We start from the raw sequence: 17508 nt of genomic DNA on the forward strand, positions 1-17508 counted from the left end.
CTATCTCTCTCCAATGCTATTGTAAAGGAGGTAGAATTATAATCACTATCTCCAAAATGCTCTCCCACTGAGAGATCTGACACTTGACCAGGTTCATTTCCAAAACCTAGATCAAGTACAGCCTCTCCTCTTGTAGGCTGATCTACATATTGTGTCAAGAAACCTTCTGAACACACCTAACAAACTCTTCCCCATCTAAACCATTTGCTCTATGGAGAAGCCAGTCGATATTTGGGAAATTAAGATCTCCCATCACGACAACTCTGTTATTATTATACTTTTCCAAGATCGTTTCCCTATCTACTCCTCGATATCCCTGTCACTATTGGGTGGCCTATCAAAACCACAAAGTGAAGATATTGGCCCCTTCCTGTTCCTAACCTCCACCCACAGAAACTTATACGCCGAGTAGTAAAAAAGACTACTTCGCTCTGAAACTGAGCTGCTTACTCACAGCCTTCTTGCTCCGAATCAAAAACCATTGAAGATTCCTTGCCTTTTTAAACCTTTCGTGCGCTACTACCTGACATCACGCACCTGCGCAGTCTTGGCTCTGAAAATCAGCTGTTCACTCGCAGCCTTCTTGCTCCAAAAGCCAATGTGCCAAAAGCTTTCTTTACAAGCCTGTTTGTAATGCCACTTTAAAGGAATTATAGATCTGTATTCCCAGATCCTTCTGTTTTCCTGCACTCTTCAATGCCCTACCGTTTACTGTACAAGTCCTATCCTGTTTGTTCTCCCAAAGTGCAACACCTCACACTTGGTCTGCATTAAATTCCATCAGCCATTTTTCAGTCTATTTTTCCAACTGGTCCAGATCCCACGGTAAACTTTGAAAGCATTTCTCGCTGCCTTGATGAGCGATCTACAGCCCACTCCCTCTATCTTAGTGTCAACTGCAAACCTGCTGATTGAGTTTAACACATTAGCATCCAAGTCATTATTTCAGATGACAAACAACAATGGGCCCAGCACCAATCCCTGCAGCACACTGCTAATCACAGGCTGCCAGTCAGAGAGAGAACCAACCACTACCACTCTCTGGCTTCTACCACTAAGCCAATGTTGAATCCAATTTACTACCTCATCCTGAATGCCAAGTGACTGAACTGTCTGGTCCAGCCTCCCATATGGGACTTTGTCAAAGGTTTTGCTAAGGTCCATAAATAGCTATCCTTCAGTCCTCCAGCACCTCATCTATGCCTAATGATATTTTCAATACCTCGGCCAGGGACCCTGCAATTTCCAGAGCGTCCCACAAGCTCTGAGGGTACACATTGTCTATCCATGGGAACTTAACAACCCCAATTTGCCTCAAGACAGCAAGCACCTTCTCTTTTGCAATCCAGATATGGTCCATCACCTCACTACTGTTTTGACTCACTTCTACAAACTCTCTGTATTTCTTCTGAGTAAATACAGACACAAAAAATCCCTCTCAGCTCTCCCTCATCTCTTTGAGCTCCGTACATAGATGACCAATAAATCTGTAGAAGCCCTTGGACTTCTTCACCTTGTCTGCCAGAGCAACATCATGCCTTCACTTAGCCCTTCTGATTTCTCTCTTACGTGTTATCATGCATTTTTCTGATTTAGAATCTCGACCTGAGGACCAGTCCTATCTTTCGCCATAATTACCGTATCTTGAAACCAAAGTGTTCCCCTTCATACTCTTCTGTCACCTGGTCTGTCTCATTTCCTAATAGGAGATCAGTATCACACTCTCTCTAGTTAGTAACTCTATAACTCTATATACTGATTAAGGAAACTACCCTAAATATAGTTGACAAACTTTATCCCATCCAGCTGCCAGTTCTCCCCTGTTGCAACCCAGTTTCATTAATAGCTACAACATTTTAACTTCACATGCTGATCTATGCTCTAAGCTCATTTGTCTTACCTATGAAACACTCTTGCTTTCCTTGGCTGTGTAAGTCTAGGGAAGACAATCTTCGGCCCCCCCCCCCTGCATACATGTGAGATTGAGGTGTGACCCCCCCCAGAAACCCCCTGTTTGTGTGGATGCTGCGTAATTCACCACCCTGTTACAAATTAATGCCACGAAATAACTGACAGTACACTGCATACAATTAGTATTTATGAATCTTAATTGAAAGGGCAGTAAATAATAACAAAAAGGAAAGGTCCCATTCTAATTAAACAGTCAAAAGTGCACAAATTGGAGCTCATCTTGAACTTCTCTGTCACTGATGCTCTGGGCCCTCGGTCAACGTGAAACCTCACACCATGTTCCGAATGTCGCTCACAATCCATCTCCCACCGGATCGTACGCTACGACTGGTTCTCCCCAATGTCTTCTCTCTCCATCTCCTCATGAACAAAAAAATCCTCAAGCCCAACCTCATTGGTCCTCATCAAGAAAACCTCCCGCTAACTGGATGTCACACATTCCACATCATCCCTTATCTTCAACAGTAACCCAAACAGGCTGAAAGCAGAACAGAGCTGCTAAATGAAATACCTACAGCTTAACAGTAAAGATGTGAACCAGGGCACTACACTGACTAAACTCCTTGCATTGAAATAGATGCAACGCCATGCTCAACCTTTCATTCCTGTCTTTGAACGTATGTTTAACGTCTACTTTCCCCACACCCACTACATTAGCTGTGTTGGAATGCTGGTTCCCATCCCTCTGTAACTCTCGTTTAAACTCCCTGGAGCAACACTTTAAACTGTCTGGCAAAGATACTGACTCCCCCTCCAGATTAAGTACAATCTGTCCCATTTGTACTGGTCCTGCCCTCCCTGGAAGAGAACCCAATGATCCAAAAAATCTAAAGCACTCACTCTTACTCCATCTCCTTAGACACAAGCTAAACTGTATTCTCTTCATATTTCTGGCCTCACTATTACATGGCAGAGTTAGCAATCCTGAGATCATAACCCAGGAGGTCCTGTCCTTTAACTGAGCACCTAAGTCCCTGAACTTACTTTGCAGGAACTCATCACCCTTCCTACCTATGTCTTTGGTACTGACATGGACAATGATCTGTGACAGCTCACCCTCCTCCTTTAGAACGCTATGGACTCGATCTGAGAAGTCCCTGATCCTGGCACACGGGAGGAAACATACCATTCAGGAATCTCATTCTTGTCCATAGAACCTTTTGTCTGTTCACCTAAACAATGAACACCCACCCCTAAACACGACAGTTTGCCGATTCTGCCCCATCCCCTCTGAGTCATAGAGCCAGATTCAGTGCCGGGGAACTGACTGTCATGGCTTTCCTCTGCAGGTCATCCCCCGCTATAGAATCCAAAACAATATACTTGCTATTGAAGGGAATGGCCACAGGGGTAATCTGCATTGTCCCCTCTCCTTCTCCTGATGGTTCCCCTGTTCAATGCGTCTTCACCTTAGGTGTAACCACCTCCCTGTGTCTCCTGTCAGTCAATGCTCAGCCTCCTGAATAAGCCAAAGGTCATCCAGCTCCAACTCCCGTTCCCTAACGCTGTCTATAGAAAGTTTTAGCTTGATGCAGTTCCTGCAGATGCAGTTGTCAGGGAGACTGGAAGTCTCCTTGTCTTACCACATCCCATTAGAGAATCACTCGACTGTCCCGTTCTGTCATTTCTACTGCTCTAGCTGTGCAATAAGTAAGAAATAAAGAAAGAAGCTTACCAAAAACTTCTCTCGGCCTCCACCTCTCCTTGGCAAAGCATCTTGAACCAAAGCCTCAGCTCACTACTCTAACTCTAGCCCACTATCACATTGGCTGCTCCCTAAATGGATGCTCTGCTTAAATCTAACTTCTTTTTATTGTCCCTTGACAACTTCCTAGTAACCCAAATGAACTGCAGAGCACTGGAAATCTTGACAGGCCCCGCACATTTTTTAAATCTGGTGCTATAATCTGCATGCAATTTCTTCTGCAATCTATCCTATTTATTCCTTGCTGACTCACAATGTCCTCATCAGCACATGCCCTTCCACTTATTCCTGTATCATCGGCAAGCGTTGAACCTCACTGCCACGTTTTGTAACTGCAAAACATTCAACTAGTTCAAAGGAAGAGAAGAGAGTCCGACATATGGATGTAATTTCGAGTTTACTTTAAGCGAGGTATGTACGTATTACGTGGTAGTGTGAGGACGAGTGAAATTAATATATTTTTACATATTAACTATAATTAATTATTTAAATGAACATGAATGCTTAATCCAACAATATTTATATACAAGATCACTCAAACATTACCGAAATATTAAATACGCAACACCCCTCCCTGCTTTGCTATAAACTCCAACTCAATAGAGAATGAATCTCAACTATATACACAGTATGCTATATAATACAACTACCATATACAGATATCCACAAAATTTTTAGATTGTCCCATTCAGGCCTGAAGATATGATCACAGTGAGGGATTTTCATTCTTGTGGGAGAGCATCTTTCCTGACAAGGGGGCTCACTCTGCCTGGCAAGTGAGACTTGTGGTTGTGCAACAACCTCAGGTTCTGAGACCTCTTTGTGATGATTATAGAAGTTGACTCTGGGACTGCAGTAAGTGGTTCTAAAGCTGTGACCCCCTTTCTTCTTTAAAAATTGACTCTATTCTCTTCAATTGATCGATGTGTCATCTATGGATGATATCAGATGCAGTCTCTACCGTGTAGGAGAGTGGTCCAGATCTGTCCTTAATCTTTCCAAGCACCTGTTTCTGATCACCACTGTAGTCCCTCACTGGGACTGTTTGTCCAGGAGTGAAACATTAAACCTCCTTGTTTCAGTTGCACGTTCAGCCATTGAGAGTGACCTTCTAGACCTGAGTGTACTCTTCTGTAAATTTTCTGTAATTGGGACAATCCATCAGCATTTCCATGATTAGTCATCCTCTTTGAATTCAGTCCTGCAATTGTGTTCTCCAAGAAACAGAGTCCATCTCTGCATTTGTGCTGCTGCTGTTGGTGGAACACCCTTCTGTGGACTGAACATGGACACGACTGGTTGCTGAACAGTAACGAGGGTAAACTCTCCATACAGATACTGGTTGAAACGTTTTACACCCCAAACCAGATTCAAGGCCTCTCTGGCAATCTGTGCATAATTTTTCTCTGTTTTCCATTTGGGAAGGGAGGGAAATTCCATGGGGTGTTTCTTCCAGTAATTTCCTTAATTTTCTTGTGCATTTCTGTGCTGTTGTTAATATGGCCTTCTATTTCATTGCATTTTTGATTCAGCCATTCTTCCTTTGCAATACTGCACAATTGTCTTGTCTGTCTGTCTTGCACTCGGTATAATAAAGACTTCGTTGAGAATTGTTCTGAGTCAAATTAAAAACATGTTAAGGCCAGAAACTTCTATACTGCAATATGGGTTTATTGAGGATAGAGGAACTAGGAAAGCAATTTTCATACTTCAAATTCTTTCAGAAAGGGCAATTGAATATCAAAATGATGTTTTTTTTATCTTTCATTGGTTTCACTAAAGCATACGAAAAAATGCAAAGTGAAAAATTATTTCAAATTCTCGCTAAACTAAACTTTGTTGGAAGGGACAAACAACTACTTCAAAATTGATGTTGGAACCAAACGACGATGGTAAAATTTGATGATAATATAAGCAGTTGGACTAAAATTCAAGGTGGTGTTAGACAGGGATGCGTTGCCTCATTGGAATGATTTAATATCTATAGTGAAATGATTCTCAGAGAAATAGACCTAGATGGGATAAAAATTGGAGGTGTTAACATCAACAATATAAGATATGCAGACGATACCACCGTAATAGGAAGTGCTGTAGAAGACCTACAAATCCTCGTAGACAAAGTAGTACAAACAAGTGCAGATTTTGGTCTAACCATCAACTGTTAGAAATCCCAATGTATGGTAATATCAAAACTGCAGGATATTCTCAAGTGCCAATTGTGCATCGGTAACCAAGAGATTGAACAAAAGACCAGCTTTAATTACCTTGGTAGCTTTATATCACAAGATGCTAGAAGTAAAGTAGAAATAAAAAGAAGAATTGCTATTGCCAAAACCAGCTTCCAAAAAATGAAACCCATTTTTACCAACAGACACATTTCTATGACTACAAGGCTTAGGCTACTAAAAGGCTAAGGTCAATCTTGCTGTATGCTTCCAGAACGTGGACTATAACACCAGAACTCCAAAGAAACTCTAGAAGTAACAGAAATGTGGTTTCTTAGAAGAATGCTGAAAATATCATACAGAGATAAGGTAATTAATGAGGCAGTATCCCAATGTGCTCCTACAAAGAGATCTTTAATGAGAATATTAAATGAGAAGAAACTTTTTCCTGGGCCATGTCATCAGAAAGGGAGAAATAGAATGCCTTATATTACAAGGCCCTATGCCTGGGAAATGCAGAAGGGGAAGGGAAAGAAGAACATACATGGAGAGTGTGAAATAACTAACAGATCCAAGTGTGCGAGATATCATTGACACTGCGTGGGATTGTTCAATGTGGAAAGCCATGATCGCCCAAGCGTGTAACGAGCAAGGCACATGAAGAAGAAGTTCACTTCCATCACTCGTAATGTGTAACATGATTGTCCCTATCCCATGAGGCAAAGTGTCACAGGGAAGCTTCACTGGATAATGTGGATCAGAATGTGTGACTACAGCGACTGACATCACTATTTCCTTTACCTTTTGAAAGCCAACTCACACTGCCTTGTCCATTGCTATTTCTTCCCGATCTGCAGTAATAAGTTCAAGGGGAGGAGCACAGTAGCCAGGTTTGGCAGGAACCTGTCATAGTAATTGATGAATCCTAAACAGTACTGCAACTGGTACACATCCTGTGCCCTTGGGGAATCCACCACTGCTTGAATTTTCTCAACACACTTGTGTAATCCTTATGCATCAATCATGTGACCGTGGTAAGTGATGTTTCTTTTGAAGAATTCACACTTGTTGCAGCATGCTCTGAGCCCATAATCTTCTAATTTTTTTAACACAGTCTTGAGGTTTTGGAGATGTTCCTTGTTATCCTTAATGGTAAAAATGATGTCATCCAGGTAACACTGAGTGTCTGGGCAGCCTTGCACCACCTGGTCCGTAGCTTTCTGCCAGAGTGCAGATGCAGATCAGAAGCCACTCCAAAAATAAGCCTATTATAGCGATAAGACCATTTGCGAGCATTTTTCGTCTCTTCTTTCTTCTCCACCTGCAAGTAGGCCTCAGCTAATTCCACTTTTTTGAAGTGTTTTTTTGCAGAAAAATTTGCAAAGATATTCTCTATCCTAGGCAGATGGAATTGATCTACTTTCAGTACGGGATTGATGGTGACCTTAAAATCACCACAGATTCTGACAGGCCGATTCTTCTTGGCTGCTGGGACCACTGGCATTGCCCATTGTCCACTCAATCCTTGAAAGAATTCCTTCAACCTCCATTTAATTCAGCTTACTGGCTACTTTATCATGGCTGGTGGAAGGAACCGGATGGGTTTGCAAAGCTTGGGTGTGGCATTTTCATTTCACACTATTTACTCTTGAGATGTTTGAGTTTTCCAATGCCATCCATGAAGACTGCAGTGGCATCATCCAGGACCTTTCTTAATTCACTTTCAGTTGACTCTTTGCAGGGGGCATGGCATGCAAATCGTGATGGATCTCCAATCAAATTGTAGTTGTCTGAGCCAATCATGTCCCCACAGTGCTGATACACAATATTTTTACCACATACACGCTCAATGTGGCATCCACTTCTCATGTGAGGCATGTTGCTTGTCTGTTGGTAGCTTTCACATTGTATGTTTCAAGGCTACGCAGTTCCGTGTCACTCTTATCCCTGTGTTTTTGCTCCCTGTGTAGACCATTTATTTTTGTCTGCCTGATGTGCTCTTTGTATGTGTCCTACTTTGTTGCATTTTTTGCAAGCTTCACCTTTAAATCTGCATTTGTTTGGTGTACATGAGCTCCTGTTTGTTTGGCCAGGCTGTTTCATATTTAGATGAGCATTCTCTGAACAATTTAATCATGCTCACTTTCATTCCAGACGGCAACTCAATTGTGTCTCTGTCTGCAGTTTCCATTGAAACTGTGATTTCCACTGCTCTTTTAAATGTAAGCTGGGCTTCAGTTTTAAATGCTTTCTTTTAAGATTCCTCAAACTAAACAATCTCTTAGTATATCATTAAGCCCCTTACTGAACTGACGATGCTCAGACAATCTCTTCAATTGAACCACGTAAATCAAAATGGTCTCCCCTAATTTTTGATTCCGCTTATGCAACCTAAAGTATTCTGCAATCAACAAAAGGCTTTGGCTCTAATTTTCCTGCATTACTTTGACAATATCAGGAAGCTCATTTCTCTAGCTTTTCATAAATTCTATCATATTTCTTTACCTTCCAGTAAATGTCTGCAAGACAACAATATCACAGTAGTATATGGTGACACATACACACTTTCATAATAAATTTATGTTGCACTTTGGACTTTGATGAAGGGTTTCAGCCTGCAACATTGACTGTTTACTCTTTTCCAAAGATGCCGTGTGGCCTGCCGAGTTCCCACAGTGTGTGTTGCTTTGAACTTTGATCTTTCTTGCACACTTTTGTTTAAGCTTTCCACTCCTGCGCTCACACTTTGCTTCTGAATCTCCCCTTCAGCATCCTATACCATTGACTGGCTCTTGTTTTATTAAATATCACTTTCCTGGTGCCCATCCACCTCCTATTTAGTGTGAAGACCCATCCATATACTGTGCTGCACTGTTTTGTGCACTTTGCGTAGTCTGCAGTCTTGTGTTGTCTCACATAGTCTAGTGTAGTTTTGTGTTGTTTCATTTAGCACCATGGTCCTGGAGGAACGTTGTTCCATTTTTAATGTGTACTGTACCAGGAGTTTACGGTCGAAATGACAATGAAAAGCGACTTGACTTGACTTGACTTGATTTATGTGATTCTCAATGGAATATATTCTGTGGTGCTTATGAGATCTTTTGTGGAAATAATTTGACACTCTGGTTGTACAGATCACCTTCCGTATTGAATACATTCCTACAGTATTGATAAAATGTGGGATCCTGCACCACTTACACCAAGGAAGGGGCATGAGTACTGATGTGTCCGATCAGCACACACATCTGAAAATGGAAAAACATGTTGACAAATTTGGTTCTGATGCAGATTTGTAATTTAACTATTTCAGCTTAAATCTGAAATTCAGGCTAAAATAGCTAAAGCACTTTCAGATCTTAACACAATCCAGCACTTATTGTGGGAATTAAAAAAGACAATGTGAAATGGGGTAAGATGCAGAATACATTGGACATGGGTAAGGGCTTGAAATTTCAGCATCTGTTCATTATGATTTATATTGAATTCTGTAAAGACAGAGTCTACAACGTTGCAGGTCAAATGTTTTATTACTCACTGCAGTAGTTAGGTTTACAAAAGGAAGAGGAAAAAACAAAACTTCAGCAGAATGTGTTTTAATTCAGATAAATACCAAATTGCCATCGGACTGTGACGGTGAAAAATAATGCAGCCAGCAGTGTCAATGAGCTTCAAAGGCTGACTCCCACTGTCATCATGAACACAACTTTCAGTTGCTGTAGATATTAGAGTTTGTGCTTTAAACATCAGCACAATGAGGGAACCACCTTTACACTGGAGAAACCAAACTCAACTTTGCATCATTAACAACTGACCATTGCATTCTTTAGAGCAGAAACTTACTGCAACATTTTGATTCATGAGAAACTCTGTAAGAAATAGTCATAAAAGTGTATCTCTATTTCAAAAGAGACTGATCTTTTTTCAATAAAAGGTTATTAAAAGCTTACTGTTTCTATGCATGAACTCTCTTATTAAATTTATTTATTTCTGAGCATGATATTAGCAGACTGACTGCTGTTCTCTACCTCTGGCATTAATACAGAATGTGGAAATTTCCCATTTGTTTTCTGGTATCAGCAGGTGGAATCTGACAACCTGTTGTGTGCAGACCTGTTGTGCTGTGATTGTTTGCATTGAATAAAAGTGCTTTTGTGGTTATATCTGCATTTTCATTTCAAAGCTAGCAAGCATTACAAAATTCCTTTGATTTAGTTAACCTGCCAAAAGGTTATTTCATGTGATTAACATACAATTCTTACAGCTTGACATTGAGCCTCTGTTGCTGGGGATCAGCAGGAGCTCAAGTAAAGCAGCTATGATCTGCGCAAAGCTATCAAGGCTGTGAAACACTACAGGGACAAGACTGAGTCAGAATTCACAACAACTAGCACATGTGACTTGTGGCGAGGGCTGATACCATCACAGACTTCAAACCAGACGCTAACATCACGGCCTCTCTCCCAGATGAGCTCAATCGTTTTTAGGCTCGGTTTGATGTCGCTAACTCTGAACCTCCGAGGAAAGCCACTGCTACAATCTGCAACCTGGTCATCTCTGAGGCTGAGGTACGCAGATGTTTCCAACAAGTGGACAGTGGCAAGGCATCCCAGGCCGGGTACTCAGGATGTGCGCAGCACAACTGGCAGGTGTGTTTACTGACATTTGTAATCTCTCCCTCTCCCAGTGTAGAGTGCCATCCTGCTTCAAATTATCCACCATTGTCCCCGTACCAAAGAAGACCAAGATAACATGTCTGACCAACTGGCATCCTGTCGCACTCACCTCAATAATAAGCAAATGCTTTGAGAGGCTGGTCAAGGATTACATCTGCAGCATGCTACCACCCACACTGTACCCCCTACAATTCACCTACCGACACAACCAATCAATAGATAATGCAGTAGCCACAGCTCTACGCACTGTCCTTACACACCTGGAGAAGGATGTTTATGTGAGAATGCTATTCTTGGACTACAGTTCAGCATTGAACACCATAATTCATCCAGGCTCGACAAGAAGCTCAGAGACCTTGGACTTCACCCTGCCTTGTGCAGCTGGATCCTGGATGTCCTCTCAGATCATCAGCAGGTTGTAAGAGTGGGCTCCGTCACCTCCAACCCTCTGACTCCCAATACAGGAGTCCCTCAGGGCTGCATACTGAGTCCCCTCCTTTAATCCCTGTATACCCATGACTGTATCACCACTCACAGCTCAAATCTGCTAATTAAATTTGCAGATGACACTACATTCTTTAGCCTTATCTCAAACAATAACAAGGTGGCCTACAGGGAAGAAGTCATCACACTGACACAGTGGTTTCAAGAAAACAACCTCTCCCTCAATGTTGCAAAAACAAAGGAGCTGGTTGTGGATTACAGGGGGAATGGAGATGGGCTAACCCCTAATGACACCATGGATTTGGGGTTGAGAGGGCAAACAGCTTCAAGTTCCTCGGTATACACATCACCAAGGACCTCACATGGTCACATGGTCTGTACAGACTAGCTGTGTGATGAAAAGGTGCAACAGCACCTCTTTTGCCTCAGACGGTTGAGGAAGGTTGATGTGGGCCTCCAAAGCCTAATAACTTTCTAGAGGGGCACAATTGAGAGCATCCTGACTGGCTGCATGACTACCTGGTATGGGAATTGTACCTTCCTTAATGACAGGACTCTGCAGAGAGTGGTGTGGACAGCCCAATGCATTTGTAGTTGGGAACTTCCCATGATTCAGGACATTTACAACGAAAGGTGTGTAAAAAGGGCCCGTAGGATCATTGGGACCCAAGAATCCCAATCACAATCTATTCATGCTGCTAGCAGCAGCAACAACAAAAGCATTTGCTAATTGTGCATTTGTCTACTTCTGGATTCCCAGTATCATTCATTTTCTTTACAGTTTTCTCAATAATATCATCAATTTGCAAAACACAAAATGAGATCATATTGTTATTATCTCCATATTCAAACAAACAAGTAACAATAGGATTTCTTTCCTCAGGAAGTTTAACAAATGCCAGTTCTGAGTAGGCACTTTTATCAGGGAAAAAGACCCAAGGGTTTGTCCAGGTAAGACGGTCACCAGAATAAGGATTTGTCTGGGTGTGAGCGTCACCAGAATAAGTACAAAGGTAAATTGCTAAATCCCTCCGTGGGTTGGAGTTTGTGATGTGTGAGAACAATATAACGTCAAAATTTGAAGCATCACCTCCCTTTTGAGTGTGGTAATTTTTAAGGTCGGAATAGTTTTGGACATTTGAAATGTCTGAGGCAGGAAAACTGATGATACTGCCATGGCAACCTCCTGAATATTCAACCAGCTGTGTCACCAGTTTCCCTTCTGTGAAGGTTTTTCCACCATCACTACTGAAGGCTTCCACCCGATACTGATTCTTATTTGCTTTATTGTTCCGAGCATTGCAATATATTAAAGCCGGCTCCCTGGATACATTGCCTTGATCCAATGACACCACCTGACATTCCCCACACTCCTCCCCAGATATAAATTCACCAATTTGCCAGGAATCCCCATGATCTTCTCCATAGAAAGTGAAAGCCCGTACCCTGATTTCATCGGACTCTACCACATGAGCATTGGCCGGGATAACAAGACGGCCACTGTTTAGCTGAATGCCATGGCCTGGACCCAGAGCAAATGTTGCCCATGTATTGATGGTGACACCTATACAAGGCTCTGTTTTGGCACCGTTGTCTGTTAGATTTACAGTGTCACTCCACGTCTGTCCATTGTCGACACTAGTAACATAACAAAGTCGTGCGGCGTTTTTTCTACTGTCGATTTGATCTCTCTCTGACTTTGATCGATTGACTGCAATGAAGAAGAGAAAGACTGTTTTCTTTTCTTTCTCATAGACGGGACAAGGATTCATGGATCGGCAATTCTGTAGTTGTGCAGACTGGATAGGTTTTGCATCCTTCCACTGAGAAAATGAGACCAAGACATAGTCAGATAGAATAGAATTCCTTCAGCCCTGTTAACAAAACCAACATCTACTGCCCTTCCTTAATTGCTCTGGAGAGGGTGACAGAGGTTGAAGATTTCTCATAATATTGTTATAATGGTTTAGCTTTAATAAGCTTTCAGATACTTTTGGAAGTAGTACTGAGGAGTAGGAGTATGGCATTCAGTTTCTCAGTTGACATGACCAGTTACTGAGATTAAATAGACAGCATGTACTACAGCCACTGTAGAGATGGTAAACCCAATACCAAAAGGTGTCTCCTCTGAAATAAAATCAGGTTTCATAAATGTAATTGGATCTTCTCCCATCCAAAGAATTGGAGAATTTCCCATCACACATCAGACCTGCCTCCCAGACGGGGGCAAGGCTTTGGGGAAATACAAAGCAAATGACCTACGACAGAGAACCCGGACTCTGACCTGCCCTTGTAACAGTAATGTGTGTGTCTGGTTAGTTCTCTTTGTAAACTCAAGAATACCATGAGATTTGTCACACATAGGACATAGAACAGTACAGGCCCTTTTAACATACTGTAAGATCAATTTAACTTTGCACTCCTACATAGCTTTCCCTTTCTTTCATCCAGTTGCCTATTTAAGAGTCTCTTAAATGTTCCTAATGTTTCTGCCTCTATCACCACTCATTGCAGTGCATTCCACACACCCAGTCCTCAGTGTAAAAAATCTGTATCTGACATCCCTGCTCATAAGGTGACTGTTGAACAAAACTGGGAATAACAGGAGATGGAGCTTCTTTTGGGATGGAGCAAATTGTGAATAAAACGGAAAGTCTGTGGCAGGTGGAAGACTGAAGACATTAACTGACAAAAGGGGTGAAATGCAAGATGAAAGGAAGCACCGTTAAGAAAACTGTGGTTATTCCACATTTATCTGCAAATGTAGGGATCTTTCCTGGAAGTACATCTTCTACAGACTCCTTGCTCTTTAAGTAACAACATCTTCCATCTGAAACATTGCAACTACTTTTTCCATAGATTAATTAATATCAAACCTTAAAATGTACTAGTTAATTCAGAATAGTCATTTTAGATGCTTGCTTTCCTGTCCACCCCTCGCTCCATATGGTCATAATTGGAGATATGAATTGACGATTTCACTCTAACAATAGGCATCCGTTAGTCTTGTGAGATCATGGATTTGCGCTTTGGAAGGTTTTCAGGGTGCAGACCTGGGCAGGGTTGTCTGGGAGACAGGCAGTTGCCCATGCTACTAGTTTCCCCTCTCCACGCCAATGATGTTGTCCAAGGAAAGGGCACTAGGACCCATGCAACTTGGCAGCAGTGACAATTTCACTATACAGTACTTAAATTCATTCACAAGAATGCAGAAAAGGAAACATTCTATCCCAGCATGCAGCAAGAGCTGGATAAAAGCTAGGTGTAGGCTAATAAATACCAAGTAAAGTTTATGCCACTTGAGTAAGAATGATGGGTAAAGATCACTACCAAGATAGACCATAAGATATAGGAGCAGGAGTAGGCCATCCAGCCCATCGAGCCTGCCCCAGCATTCAATAAGGTCATGGGAAACACCCTTCCCTTGTCATTCAATCACCAGATCATCCTGAGGAGGAATAACCATTGACCAGAAATTCATTCAGACCAGCCACTCAAACACTGTTGCTGATCTGACTGGTATTATACCAACTCACCTCCTGACTTCCCAAATCACAGGTCAAGAAAGTGATTATGTACTCTCACTATAGTTTGAACAGCATTAGAACATCATTCAGTGCAAAGCTGCTTCTCTAACTCTCTGTACTCCAGCCTATATCATTTGCCTGTTTTGTCAGCAACTCCCAAACCCAACATCAACTAAACTTACAAAGGTTGTAGCTGAAGAAAATGCCACCAATTCTTCCCCCCCCCCCACCCCAGGTCCCAGACCACCAGAGGTGGGAATATATTGTCGTTCCTTCATTAGTGGCTAATATATGGAAACTTCTGTGGAGAACCTTCACCAAAGAGATTGCTATACCTTATGAAAATAATTCCCAGTGTGTTCCAATGAGTAATTATGGAGAGAAACAAAAGGAAGACCTTGCCAGTTACACCCACATTCAAACAGTGAAGACACACTAAGTGGGAGTTAATGCTAACTGGGAAAAGCTGAGATTTTTTTCTTAGTATTGTAGTGCCAGCAGCTTCCAAGTCCAAAGCTGAGAGGAAGGAAGCTGCCTCCTGCAAGTGGACAAAAGACAGGGCGAATGAATTCAATTGTAGAAGGTTTATCACTCCCAAAATAAGAAAAAGTACATTCCTCTGCATATCCTCTGCAGTGAGGACAATTCACAAGCTATGTTTAAGATTGACATGTGGTACATATCAAAACTTTAAGTATAGTCACATTTGCTTCATCAGCATTTGCTTACTTTCTCAGATTTCTACTTCTAATTTACCTGAAAATCTTTTGAAGATTTATTATATTCGCCTCGTCGCAGGTACAGCAGGTCGGCACTTTCATCTTTGGGGCCACGTCTGCTCTCCGCAAAGGCCAGAAGTATGTTTGAGTCTGGAATGTGGAGCAGTGCAGGAATTCGAAATCCACCCGGTCCTGTGCTTTTCTTGAACAGATCGGTTTTGCCCAAAGTATCTGAACAAGCCATCTCGGTAGAAAAGCAGAACATTTTGTAGTTATGTATGTTACGTACCCCGTAACAGGTTAAAAGGACCAGCAGAAATGGAACACAACCTGGCGTCTGAGTCTTCTGTTACCAAACTCTATTTTATTAGTAACTAGGTAAAATAAAATTATATAAAACAAGATAAGCAAACAGGTTAGCAGAGTTTATGCATATATAAGCGAGTAAATAAAGTTCCCAAACTTCTCCAAGCTCAGGTGGTAAATGATACAGTCTTATGATGGTATAGGTATGAAATCAGTTCAGTTCATGATATTGAGTTGAGTAGATTGAGGAGAGAGAGAGAGAGAGAGAGAGAGGTGATTTGTATTCCCAGTGCGCCAATGCCATCGAATTCTCCCGTTGTCCTCCAAAGTCGCTGTTAACGTCACCGACCATGACCAGGCAACAGAGTGCCATTTTCACACGGTAAAGCTATCTACTCTGGCAAGGGTTAAACACACCGATAGCTTTCCACCTGTCACCCCTTTTCCACACTGTGAGCAAAACCCACCCTTTTAGTGGGCACAAAAAGCTCATCCAGTGTCTTCTCTGTGTGTCTGATTACAAAGCCAGTTGACCTCGTATATATTCCAAAACTGTTGAACACCAGCTGTCAATCATATAACTCCGCCTTTGCCGTGACCATGGTAACCCACGGGCTGTTCATTCCTCTCTCTTTATTAGCACACACACTCACACTCTCTTTTTAAAGGAACAGTCCATATTGAATAAACCTTCAGATCTCGTCACACCTCCCTCCTTTTGGGGAAAATTTTTGATCTAGGAGCAAAATTTTTGTCTTAAATAACGATTATACAGCTTGAAGCAACACACGTGTAATTATCAGGTAACACATTACAGTAGCGTATACAATTACTAATTTCTATTTCACTTTTAAACCTAACATTCAGACTATCAATCCCCCATGTTATTGTCTTTACCTTTCACATGCTTTGTTACTGTTAGAATGAATTTTTGGGTATAGCTCATTCACACATAGCAAATAGCTTCGGACACCAATCTTCTGTTTGACAAAGTACTGTGGAGTGAGTTCATAACAATGCATTTGCTAAAAGCGGTGAACACCAGACGCTGCTGACGCCGTAGTTTGACCAGATGCTGTAGTTTGGAAGACAGTATTAGCTATACTTTATAAATATGAATTGTCCTCTATGTTAGCACGTAAAATACCAAATAAATGTATTGTGGATGTAACTTGCATTCCTAAAGGCTGTGAATACCAGCCCAGACGTGTGGGCGTCAGGAAGAAAGGATGAAGTCAGAAGGTGTAAACACGAGGAAATCTGCAGATGCTGGAAATTCAAACAGCACACAGAAAATGCTGGTGGAACACAGCAGGCCAGGCAGCATCTATAGGGAGAAGCACTGTCGACGTTTCGGGCCGAGACCCTTCGTCAGGACTAACCGAAAGGAAAGATAGTAAGAGATTTGAAAGTAGTGGGGGGAGGGGGAAATGCAAAATGATAGGAGAAGACCGGAGGGGGTGGGATGAAGCTAAGAGCTGGAAAGGTGATTGGCGAAAGTGATACAGAGCTGGAGAAGGGAAAGGATCATGGCACGGGAGGCCTCAGGAGAAAGAAAGGAGGAAGGGGGGAGCACCAGAGGGAGATGGAGAACAGGCAAACAACTAAATATGTCAGGGATGGGGTAAGAAGGGGAGGAGGGGCATTAACGGAAGTTAGAGAAGTCAATGTTCATGCCATCAGGTTGGAGGCTACCCAGCCGGTATATAAGGTGTTGTTCCTCCAACCTGAGTGTGGATTCATTTTGACAGTAGAGGAGGCCATGGATAGACAGAAGGTGCGATGTTTTGTATGTAGCTTCAAAAGAAAGCATTGTCTATGCATTGTCTGTACTTTGTAAATGGGGACTGCCCTTTGTGTTTAGCAAATAAATATCGAGCCCCCATTGGGCTAGCAGACATTTTCCAAAAGGTCTCCCTATGATGCTTGCTGTACCTTGTTGTGTCGAATAAAGAAGCTGCTTTGTATCTGCCAGTAACTCTCTCTCTCCGGTGATTT

General features: G+C 42.0%; 1 protein-coding gene across 1 annotated transcript; it reads right to left on the reverse strand.

Moving 5' to 3' along the window:
• Positions 1-9283: 9283 nt before the first annotated feature.
• LOC140742168 (sialidase-2-like) lies at positions 9284-16090 on the reverse strand. The gene is made up of 2 exons (XM_073072957.1): positions 15242-16090; positions 9284-12781 (listed from the first exon to the last, which is right to left on the reverse strand). Exons 1-2 carry the CDS (start codon positions 15467-15469, stop codon positions 11657-11659), a joined length of 1353 nt encoding a protein of 450 aa, XP_072929058.1. The 5' UTR covers positions 15470-16090; the 3' UTR covers positions 9284-11656.
• Positions 16091-17508: the final 1418 nt, after the last annotated feature.

This window comes from Hemitrygon akajei, chromosome 2 (genome assembly GCF_048418815.1).
Source record: "Hemitrygon akajei chromosome 2, sHemAka1.3, whole genome shotgun sequence".
Classification (NCBI taxonomy): domain Eukaryota; kingdom Metazoa; phylum Chordata; class Chondrichthyes; order Myliobatiformes; family Dasyatidae; genus Hemitrygon; species Hemitrygon akajei.